At 36.5% G+C, this 12,641-nt stretch overlaps 1 protein-coding gene across 12 annotated transcripts in view; it reads right to left on the bottom strand.

Moving 5' to 3' along the window:
• The window catches only part of CADPS2 (calcium dependent secretion activator 2), a 321,334-nt gene that overhangs the window by 185,421 nt on the left and 123,272 nt on the right, over positions 1-12,641 (bottom strand). For all 12 annotated transcript variants that reach the window (XR_012588637.1, XR_012588624.1, XM_074597183.1 and 9 more), the window contains exons 4-5: positions 3,277-3,357; positions 32-268 (exon numbers count right to left, since the gene is read on the bottom strand). Coding sequence is in view for 10 of the 12 variants with exons in the window: in XM_074597183.1 (XP_074453284.1) it covers positions 32-268; positions 3,277-3,357 (318 nt within the window). In the remaining 2 variants the exon portion in view is untranslated. The remainder of the gene's footprint in view (positions 1-31; positions 269-3,276; positions 3,358-12,641) is intronic.

Here is a 12,641-nt window from a genome sequence, read left to right as displayed (position 1 = left end):
TTAACAAGTTTCCTGTGAAATATGTGATTACCTCTAATGTGAAGGAGAGGACCACATCAGACTTTGACAGCTGAACCTCATTTTCGTCTCCTATGTCCAAGAACGCAGAATTCTGTGATCGCTTTAACTTCTGCAGTTTAAATTCCGGCCCACCTTTAGACACTGGAAGACTTTCCAAATTTGCCATTAGCAAATTCACTGAAGACCGCAACTCTTCTATGTACATGTTCTCCATTTCTCTTGTTACGAATTTTGGGAATTTTCTTTCCTTGGAAGATATATTTTAGAAGTTAAAAAGGAAAAAGAATCATCCCACATTATACACCATATTAACTTACTGCTTTGCTCTCAGTTAGGAGATATTTAATAAAAATAAAAGTCTTAATTCCATTCTCTATCTACTTTTAAATCTTCAAAACAGTAACGGAAAGGCTAATCCCATCCCATAAATACAGTTAATTTTGACAAGAAGGAATGTAATTTGAATTAAGAATTCCATCATATTCCTCAAATATAGTAGACAAAATACCTATCTGAACACATCAAAAAAACCATATAAGGGGCATTTGTAAAAACGGAACCTCTTGCCCACCCAGAATCATTTAACCATAAACCCAGGTTGAATATGTACACAGATATTTATAATATGTGTGTATTAGTGGATCGATTGACAATATACCTCTAACGTTACCTTCAAACGTTTTATAAATTGACAAAATGAACTGTCCACTAATAATTTCATTACTTCATCCATTTCCAATCCTACCAAAAATAAGTCAATCACATTCATGCTTCTAACATAAAGCTGTTAGACTACAACAATGACATGAAATTCCTATCATTGTTTATTTCTATTTTTAATACTAGGTCATTCATTTTGAAAGTAATGCTGAATTATTACACATGGGATTATTTTAAACATAAGTGTTAGAGAGAACTTAAAAATCCCCTTTTTCCTCTGTAGGAGCTAGATAATAGTGTTTAAATATTGTGTTTATAACAGAGGGAACACATAAACATACATAATGCATATATGAACACATACAGAGCCATTTTTCTGCACAGTCTTTCCCCTGATATTGAATATAGGACAGCTTGGAAGAAAATCTCATTCAAGATTAAACAAAAATGTAAATTATGCTAAAATATATGTTCTATGTATAAATGAGAAACAAACACTGCTCCCTACGTATTGTCTGCAAAGGCAGGCACCTTGCTCCTAAACCAGAAAATTTTGATCATTAGCTGTTACAAGGAGTATCATAAAACCGCCGTGGGGTTCTACGATCATGCTGATGCATACACTAGACTTTTGGTCTGGATTCTGAGAGTACTAAAATGGATTTTCAGGATGCATTTCTCAAGGAGAAAAGACACTGGGCAGTCTCTTCACAGGATCACAGAAACGTTTATCTTAGTAAAGCACAGGACCAGTTACAATAGGTAGAAAATCCCATTAGGTCATACATACCTAACGGTATGGGCAAACAGATGCACAAATTCCCCATTGATTTTACTCTGTCAAAGATGAACGTATTTCTAAGGTTCTTGTCTGCAGTAAATACGTTAAATTATCTTTTCTGCTAAAATAAACTTCTCATAATTAACAACTTGTAAAATTAGCAAGTAATGTGTCATAGGAACCAGGAATGAGACCTCAACAACAACAAAAAAGCTATATGCAGAGATTTATCCTGAGCCGTGCTGATCTTTTGAGACTGCAGTTTAATAATTCTCTCACAGGCAGGTAATCACTGAAAACACTTTTCTTTAGCAACAAAGAGGCTAGAATACATAATCCAGTATCAAAAAGCTTTCTACCTTGTTTTTGAGCTCTGAGAATAAAGTTCATACTTTGCAGCATTTGATTGCTTAGGCCTAAACGATCTTAATAATTTGCGCAGCTGCTAGAATTAGGACTAGCTCACAAAGTCCCCCATAAAAAATTCTGCATTTTAAGTAGTTTAAAAGAACTGTCTGTATGAAAACTCTGATTTCTGATTTGGATGTACCATGTTAAGACATGGAGCTCCTTAGTCTGTTCAAAACTGTGCAGTAGGCACTGTGGCAACCATGAAAATTTTCAAGTAATGGTTCTGGTAGGAAAAAAAAAAAGCATAAATAAATTTTTCTCTAAACAAAACTATGGATGTGCAGTGTATGCATATACATTAGAGATGGAATGAACAAGATTTACACAGTTTAAATAGTGCTCATCATTTTCACTTTCTTTAAAATTATTTTAAAACTTTTGCGGATAGCATTTTGCTTTTTAGGAAGATTACACCTCCGAGTTGTTATTTATGAACTTCATAGACAGAAATGATATCTTTTTCCTTTTAAAGAAAAGAGGAAATCTTAACTACTCTACAAGTAATACCATATTAATATAATATACATTTTTCTGTGCACACACGGAGTATAACATACATGGTTCCAATATTTTGTAACTCTTGCAGATACAGACAAGAAGGCAAGAGGGAACATAGGATTATTGGACAACTTTGATTACAAGACCAGGCTTCACAGAGATTGAAGAGACTTCAGATTGCCTTTCTGTGAAAAACGAGCCTTTTCCCCAAATTTAATAAGATATGGCCAAGGAAAATACCAATCCCATCTGTGATATTTAATATAGAAGTGCATAATTCTGTCCACTGATATTTAATATAGAAGTGCATAATTCTGTCCACTGAAATAAAATACAAGCTACAGAGAGAAAAATAGGCTTAGCTTTCTAAAATGTACAAAAAGAATTTATAATTTACTCAATCACCACTAATTTGACCTACAAGACTTACTCATAGTTTTGTTACTTGCAATACTAATGTAACTATTATGAACTTCGACTTAAACTATAAATGTACACTATATTATATACACTTAAAAAGTATGTCACATATAACGTGTAGTAAGACATAAACATTATGGTTACACCCTTAGCCATTTAATGCACTTCTGTATATAAAAGATGACTTATTTTAGTTCCAAAACACATAACCCTAAATGTGCAAATAATATACCCTTTGTTTCACCACTGGACTTGCCGCTGAAGGGGAGGTAGGATCACAGAGCATATGACTTTCCAAAAGCAAGGTTTGCTTTCTCCCTACCCCTGTTGACACATACACTCCGGAGCGGAAAGAAATTCATCTGCCAAACTGGTATGTTTTCAAATGATCTTCTTCATTTTAGAATCAGAAAACGGAAAGACACACTAGGTACGGTCCCACTCAACACCTTACATGTTTTTGGTACAAGACAGCAACCACTTACCCTTGCCATTTGATCTGCCAGTTGCAGTCGTCCATCTAGTTCACGTCTGATCTGGGCTGCTTGCTCATCTCCATTATCCAACTTGGATAGAGAACAAAAATAAAGTTAACGGTAAGAAATATGCACTACATTTTAAGTTTATAGCAAATAATGTAGTTAAAAATAAAATCGAAATGCATACTTTTCGTCTTAAAATCAGTGAAACACTAAGCAAATACATGGCTTTGAGTCTTACCAAGATGAAAGAAACGTAATGGCCCCCAGCTACCCATGGCAGTCAGGGTCTCTAAAAAGGTAGCCAGCATTCCCTTGAGGTTTTAATTCTCAGCCTAAACAGAAGAAGCATTACCTCCTTATGGAAATAGCAGCTGAAAACATTTCTCCATGAAGCAGAAAACTGGACTGGCAGACAGACTTAGAAAACGTTTGCAAGGAAATCTGTTCTTTGCTGCCATGCGTTCCTGTATAGGAACATATAAGTGTAGGGAAAGAAATCTGTGTGTCTATGCCTTCTAAGTATGGTATTATTTCACTCACATAGCTCTTTCCCCAACTATTGGCCAACTGCTCACATCAAGGCACATCCAATTTTTGAGCCTCCAATATTTTTATATCAAAGGAATAGTCAGGAGTAAACATCTGACTTCAATCAGGGAAGCAAAGGAGAAGGACACGTCTCTTCACCTCAACAGAACAGTGGGGTCTCAACAGAAAAGAGACTCCCCAACTCATTCTTCACCTGTTTACTTGTTAAGGGAGGTGGTGGTGGTGTAGATGAAGTGGGGCTTCCCCTCAACAGACTGACCTGCACGGCTGGTTAAGAGAAAGAAGCATGAAAGATCTAGAAAAGATCAGGCACAACTTGCCTTCTTTTCTGAATAGGTGACAAACAAGGACAAAGACGGAGTCCCAGTGGAGGGCCCTCTCTGTCCTTAGAGTTAACCACAGGCACGAAACAACATGCTAATACGACCCTTAGTATCATTTACTATGCGGCTAAGGTTTAAGGGTACCTGAATTGCTCTTCTCCGAAAAAAACCTTAAATTGATTAGGGACGTAAACTAGCAAAAATTGGTTCTCTAATTGATTGACATCTTCAGCTAAAGAACACACAATTAGTTTGGTAAATGATTGATTACATTAAACTAAGCTTTTTAAGTAAGACTATTATTCAGCGCACCAGGTTAAATACATAACACCATCTCCTTTGCAATTCTCCTCAGCTAAATTCAGTAGATCTTACTGAACCAAAATGTTCTTGAAAATTAAGCATTTTTTTCTTTCAAAATCCAATTTTAAAAAAGGAATAATTAAAAATACACTATTCAGTGCTTACAGGTCAATCACAGCATTATGCAAACCTGACCAGATTTAGCTAAAGGATGAAAAGTTTTCCACTGCTAGCATGGAAGCGATGACAGAACATGCAATCTGTCACCTGTGCAATCTGGCGTCTCACAAGACGCTTGCAGGAACTGATCCAGACTACCAGAAAGCAAGAGAAGAAAACCTGATGGCACCTCTAAAAGAGGCTCAAATTTAAACTAAAGAGCAGAAGACGGATCATGTTGCAGACTGGAAGGGTCCTCCTGCTAAGTACGTCTGTAAATCTGCTCCTAGTTTGACTGTGAGCATAAATGGCAAGAGCGTTCTCGATGAAAGCAAATATTTTAGTTTTTTAGAAAACAATTACAGTATTTCAAACAAATTCCCAAATTTGTATTCTTCCATTTCTTAACAGAGTAAGAGGCCGCTTATTGAACTTGTCACCAAGAATATTTCTAACTTCTATTTTCCTTTGTATCATAACCACGTAATTTTTGCAATTATTTTTGTTTAATCAGTACAAAAGTCTGTCTAATATGAAAAACAATTTTGTTTTCTTTTTGAGCTAAGAGAAGGTCAATATTATTTTAACAATATATGCCACGGCAGGCAAATGTTTTAAGATTATCTGCTTGAAGGTAATTTTGATGACTGAATTTTGATTTCTACAAAAAGGAAGGTGTGGGAAAGCAGAACGAAGCTAAAACTTTTTCCTGTGTCAAGGCACAACTTAAGTGACTGCCTCTATTATTAACTCATTTGAAGAGGCAAACGCTTTTGTTTAAAGACTGACATTTAGTTATTTTTCCACTTAAAAAACACATGAAATGATCATGGAAGTTAATGAAGGTGTAACTTGCTTTTGTAAATCTTAACATTTTTTCCCCATAACTATGCACTGCTTCCCATTACCTGCTTGTACTCGCGTACCTAAAAATGTGATTTCCCTACTTACTTATTTTTAAACTTCAGCCTTCTTCTTGAAACACACATTCTAATAGTTTTGTTTATGTATGTATGTAATGATGTTTCGTAAAGTATGGAAAGAAGCTGAAGGGTTGAAACACTGCAGAACGCCACTCTACTTACAGAAAAGAGCCTAGGTAAGAGTGACTGGTAGGTCATTCACAGATGTCCTAATAAGAAGTTAAGTTGGTGATATTAGCATTGTTGCAGTTTGCAAAATGAAGTGACAATGAGAAAAACAGTAACTTTGATATCACGTTCCATGCAAGGCCATTCTACTTGGTTTTATTCTAAATTCAACAAAATGCATGAAAACCAACTTTGCAAGCAAAGCAGTCAGCGATTATGAATGTGTAATCAATAACACTTTATAGGTCTACTGAATCTGAAGTGACAACAGCAGTAATAGTGAGTAGATTCTGAAAACGCAGGTGGCATTTGGAATTTGAGTTGTGTCCGCTTTTTTACATAGGGAAGACACTTGATACAACCCACCGGACGGGTGGGAAGTGGTCACAAGGGTTAACGTTAAGTGTACCCTTATCCTTAATTTCTTATTCGTGGGTCAAACCTGTACCCAAGACGCCTATGGAATACACAGTCATGAAAACCATGGCAGTACTTTTCAAACTGGTAAAGAAAAACCAGAAAAGCACATGATGCTATGCACAGAAATTAATATAAATATAACATTGCAGAATAGCAACTTGGATTCTTCTCAGTATTGCAACTGAAATTTGGTTATAAAAAATAACTAATTTGTAAACAAAAATCAAGCAAAGGGTTTTTTTGTTGCTGGGGTTTTTTTTAAAGAATAATGGGCATTTACATAGCATCACACAATGCTTCCGACCTTTAAACATGAAGGCATGTTTTTTAAAAAAAGATACAGCTTTAGAGATTATTTTAAAAGAAGGTACATATAAATTCCATTTAATAAAAACATTGCAGCTTTCTGTAACGGTGGTATTAGCTATACTAAAGCTATATCATAGCTATTTACTGACTGCACCAACACTAGAGATGCTCCTCACGTCGCTTAAACCTCACATAACCAATTAGTCAGTATTTTAGCAGCAGGGGACCTCACTACAGAACACCCTACAGACACCAGAGACCTGTTTTCAGTCCTGACCAAACAAACCAACGTTTCCCCTAAATGCCATGTATCTGTGCCCCCAAACTTGTAAGACCTACCCAAAGACACTGACTCCCCTTACGAGGGCTAGCTAATTCAGTGGGAAAACTCCCAACTGAGCAAGAGTATGAATAAGACAGCTTTGTCACTTGTGCCCTTTCTTTTTGCAAAGATGATTATTTGGATTTTAAAAGCTTATTCAGAAAAATCAGTAGTTATGAATGACTATGCTTGGGTGAATAAGAAGCTACTGTTATTAAAAATAAAAAAGTGGTAGCTCATCATCTTTTTTTTTCCCAATGGTGTTACATGAAGATAGCTTTCTAAAATAAAAATGCCACCGTTAGACATCAAGCTATTAATTCAAAACTGTTTTTATTCATTAATGCTTGAAGTTGCCTTTATTTTTTCTCACTCTGAAAAGGGCAATCATTTTTATTACAAACTGCTTTATTAGTAGAGAGGGAGTGGGAACGTCCTCAATATGCAAGATGCCCAACAATTCTTACTAGAAGATGTTTTCAGTTGCTTATATAAGTGTCGACTTCTAAAAGACAGACTGAAGTTTTCTACTCCAAATTTCTGCTTTAACAGTTTCAACCAAAACAGTCCATTGCTTCTGAAAAGGCCGGGGAAGACAATACGCTGCTTTATCCCTAATAAGAAAAATGGTGACCATCTGGTCAAAGAGCTCTAGCACCATCTTGCTTTGAAGTAAGGATCTGAAATTTAGCAGGGCCCCATCTGTGAAAATCAGCTCAACTCTGCACAAGTTACAAACCTTTGAAAAATGCAGTTTGCAGCAGGCTGCAAACAGCCGCCGCCAGAGGCCTAATCAGATTCAGCATTCAGACTCCTCTTCAGGTCGGGCTGCTCTCTGTCTTCAATATGCATGGACTCTACGCTCCTCAGATTATTTGCTCATTTACGAAAGACTGTAAGCTTATCAGAGTTAAAAATCACTATTTGGATCAATAGCACGATATTTTGCTTGACAAACTGTTGTTTCATTTGTGTGCCTAAACAGCACAGAACAGAAATACATCTGAATGAATTGACGCTTACATATTTTAAAAGGTTGGAAAGACTGCATGTTTTTTGATTGCTATTTAAATAACAACTTTTTTAAAAAAAGAATATTATTTAAAAGGATGTAAACTATTTGTGCATTTTGGTACAAAAGAAAAAGGGGTACACTGGCGAAAAATCTGGTTAATGTGCAAGAGCCACTTAAGGTATAAAAGGCAGTAATGCTGCCAAGAGGTACAGCCCGTGGCGCTCATGTGCACACCTCTACGTACAAAGTCAGTCAGGTAGCCTTTGCCCAAGAAATAAGGCCAATTTGAGTACGGATGAGTACTGACCTGCTGCAAGTTTTTGTTCTTTACACTCACAAGTGCTCCAACTAACTGATAGTCCCTCCAAGTGACTATTTTATTAATGTTCGATTAGCTTCCCTGCAGCTTTCTAATTCACAGTAACGTCAGCGTGAAATTCCATCTACCTGCCCATAGCAATATAAATTTCTCAACGTTTAATGACGAAATTGACAGTTCGCGTATCTTCAGACTTGCTCTTATTTCTGTCACACAAAATCCGAAGTCTTTTCACTCCGGGTGACAGCAATGGTCATTTTTTTCTTTAACAGCCACTTTTCGCCACACGCAACCAAGTCTGGGCCCTGCTGAGCTGCCGGGTTATTTGTGGATGCCCACATGAGGTAACCTGCAGGGCCTGACAGCCAAGGCAAAAAATGTCAACACGGGGTAAAGGGCTTGGATTATAAGTGTTGTGATTGTGTAATGCTCAAAAAAAACCCCAACGTATGGATTTCTGGATGTAACTAATGGCATCCAGCAGCAAGGCTGGAAGAGAAAGCAAATGCCAGAGAAGTCCTAGTGCTCAATTTTGGCTGTCAATCAAAGCAAGCAGCACGCAGGCAGTAAGGGCAGCAGATGCAAATAGCGGTGTTTTTCAGACTGTTGTCCTTGTATACTCTTATCCCTGACTCTAAAAAAAGGAGTTTTGCTTCAGACAGACCCGCCGCCTCTGAGACCAACAGGATTTGTTCCCATTCTCATCGTTACACAGGTGGAGTTGCTCTAAAGGAACAGACTGGGAAGAGATTAAAGGTGTCTGCAATTCTCGGTGGCATTAAGGAGCCGCCGTGTGCTGAACACAAACAGCCTGCCGAGATTTCCGAAGTTTCCCAAGCTTGTGAACCAAGATTAGCGGCTACGTATATAAAAGTAGGAGGATCAACAACTTCCAAATCAGGCCGAGAACAGAGCACCCAACTCTAGTCTACGGCAGCAGACACTTTTGGACATCAATTCAATAAGACTTAAGTCTAGAAGAACAAAGTCGTGACAGAAGCAAATTGCTTCCACTTCCTATAGGAGGAAAAAAACAGATTTGATTAAAGGGCTGAAGCTTTCTAAATGGCTTCTACTGGACTTTCTCATAAACCTTTTGCCTCCTGGTTCACAGCAAGAAAGACACAGCTGTAAAAGGAAAGAAAATGTAGTCACTCCTCTATTTCAGAGGAGTCATGCTGTTTACCTTCAATTTTAAAATATTTTGTCTTCCTTGTGCATAGATTTTATAGTGGATTAATTCAGATTCATAAAACAGATTAACAAAATGGCAACAAAACACTCTCATGTTGTCTGCACCCCGCAAAATCCCTACCATGTACCACACAAATGGCTACGCTGATGGCTGACCCTGCCTGGGTGACGGTGAAATCCTGTGAAATCTGCAGAAAACTTCAAAAACTCAGTTCCTAAATCTGCCTCTCCCCTCTTCCCAACTCACTCCTTTTCCCACTCAACACACATAAACAACAAAAAATGCTAGATTGGGCAAATAAACTCAGAGATGGGGAAATAAATTTTGCTTCTATGTTGCACGTGCTCTAACTGAAACCTATGTGGAAGAATGTCAGAGAGAGAAAATCCGTTCACGGTTAAAATGAAGGGGAGGAAAAAGCACCTCTTTTTGAAATTATTTTTCTTGTGGAATACCACTATACATATTTTCAGCTAATTCTAAGTCAAAAGACAAACTCTGCAACCACTGAAACCATTTCTACTTTCAATCTGTCTGCAGCGAGTCGACTTGTAAAAGCTTCCAGGCCCAAAGCCCGTACGAGGTGTTCTAACAACTTTTCACGATGCACCATTAGCCTCACAGCCTCCTCTTCTCGATTTTGCTCCGACAGAGCACAAGATTGCCTTTCAGACAACTGGCCAAGCTGATCGCTCGGATTTCCTGCAACACAGTGCCAGCAAAAGACTCAAATATCAGTTTGAATTAATTTGTTTTAATACAAATTCCTAGTGACTACTACATTTTTTTTCCTCTATTTTGGGCAAGGGGGAAGAGCAACAGTGTTACAGTAATATAAATATCAAAATTAGGATGGAGAGTGTACAGATGAACAGAGCAAGCAATTAGCATATCACTTTCTCTGTAGCCAATATTGTTAAGAACAATAATAACGCAGAGGAAGAGCAAAGCCAGTCAAGAATCAAATATTCTACAGTGGCTTCAGTTGGATAAAATAAAATAAAATAAAATAAAATAAAATAAAATAAAATAAAATAAAATAAAATAAAATAAAATAAAATAAAATAATCAATGTTTTCAAAAGCTGTGCCTGAGTACCTTCAAGGAGTCCACTAGATATAACTCCTCACTCAAAATTTTCTTACAAGCTCTATACAAGCCCAGAAGGTCAAAAACTTCACGCACAATCTCAGATGGCGAGAGGTTTTGGTCTCTGAAGTTTTTTTGTAAAGTTCTGGACTTGCTTATGTAATTTCAATGTTGACTTGTATACGTATGACTGATTAAGGTGGCAGAAGATATAATATATACTATTTTTTGTACTAATTAATTATACTTATTATTGATGTTTAAAAATGATTATCATAAAAATATTAAAAACAAACCAAACCTTAAAAACAAGATTACTTTAATTAATTCAATGAAATAAAAAATTTTCAAAGTTCACAAAACCAAAAGTGACTACATAATTTTAAAATCTTGGACTTTTTCTTCAATCTGCCATTGGATGGCATTCTATTCACTTTGGCACTTTACAAAATACTCAAAGCTGAGGCTTTCATATGGCATTTCCTCACATTCAAGCTTTGAAAACAATAGAAGAGCTTTTCACTATCAGATAAGAAGTTGTCTCACAAATAGATTTCAGTTTATTCAGGGACTACCAATACCAAAAACCCCAGGAAAACCTTCAATGAGCACTAAAAATAAACAGGAAAGGAAGCACATATAGTATTCAAGCCAATCAGAATATATGTAAAGGGAACTGTTAAAAAAGGATATTAAGCTCACTCAAAACTTAACGTAAAGCATATATTCATAGGTCAAACTTTGACTGCACTTAGTGAACACTGTGTGTGAGAAGATGTTTGAAGAATTAAATACATATCATGCATTACTGAGAAAATCTCTAACAAGAAAGTTTATTTTACACTGTGATGTGAGGATGTACAATGCAATTTTATACAACGACCATTTCCCTAACAATCATCTTTCATATTTGACTGCTATTAACCTTTTAGAGAAATTGTAACAAGTTAAATGCCTTTTATCAACAGCTAACTTGATTAAACTCGCCAGACAACTTTAGTCAAAATGGTATGTCCCAAATGGGAAAGAATAATCCAATCTTTAAAAAGATGAACTTCAAAGGATTCTCCAAACGCAACTTGTATTCTCTGTTTAATATTATCTTTAATGAAGGAAATTGAAAAATAAATTAATGGTTCAAAATTTGCCCTAGCCCAAATTAAAACGCAGTCCTCGATATTTTATTGCATAGTTTTATATACTGACTGGAGCTGATACTTTGTGAACAGGACACTTGAAAAAGTAGCAAAAGTGTCTTTGCATAATAAAGAATGATGGCTTTGTTTGCCTGTTTGGATTTGAACAGACCCCAGCTCTTTTTTTATCCACATGGGCTGAGGAGAGTGTAGGGCTTCCCAGCCAGGATTTTCACGAATTTATACACGTTTTCCACAACACACTGTCCTATCATTATTCTGCATCGATTGCCCAAATGAAACATTTTTTTCCATTTTATTTTAGAACACCGATCTGAAATTAAATTGGTGGTCTGCTAACCTAAATTCCAAAAGTTAAATGATCTGTTTCTCTTCTTGGCCACATCTTGACATGTGGGTTGTAAATAAATAAATAAATAAAAATCAATAATGCACACGAATCACCTTTTTTGACTAGGTATTCGGATGATAACGCTTGAAGAAAGTCTGCTAAGCCCTCATATTTACAGAGGAAGTCTCTCTGGCACAAGGCTGAGTCTGCTACTAGTTTTTCCTCTGATTTAATGCAAAGATAAAAGTTGAAGCTTTATTTGGTTCACAGAGGCTGTTAATTATGCTATGTGGGGGTTTAGTGAAAAAGATCTAAAATACTGATCTAAATACAAATATTTTAAATATTTATTTATGCACAGCAGACTCAGTATTTTCAGGCATCAAGGAGAGACAAATCAGACAGCAGGTACTTAGACAGTGAATGATTTGTCTTTAGCTAGTGTTTCTTCGTTGGTATTTTCATGATAGCAGTTCCCTGTAAGTATCAGGGACTCTTTGCTTAGCCTTAGAACTGTCACTTGGACCTTACTACCAGCACATTCCGAGAGAGAAAAATTCACTAAAAATTAAATTAAAAAAGAAAACTCCAACATTAAGAAGCCCCAGAATTTTATTTTATTCACTATGTAAATGGTTTTTCATTTCGTATCAGTATTGACAGACTGCCACAAGCCTGTCCATAAATGCCATGATTCTGGTGCTCTTCCGACTTTCTCTGCAGTGAAGAGAATCAGGACATACCACTTCTATGAAGTGTATAAACACGGATGTATAAGTGCACCGA

The sequence above is a fragment of the Larus michahellis genome, chromosome 1 (genome assembly GCF_964199755.1).
Source record: "Larus michahellis chromosome 1, bLarMic1.1, whole genome shotgun sequence".
NCBI lineage: Eukaryota > Metazoa > Chordata > Aves > Charadriiformes > Laridae > Larus > Larus michahellis.
This window is presented reverse-complemented; position numbering and strand designations above follow the sequence as displayed.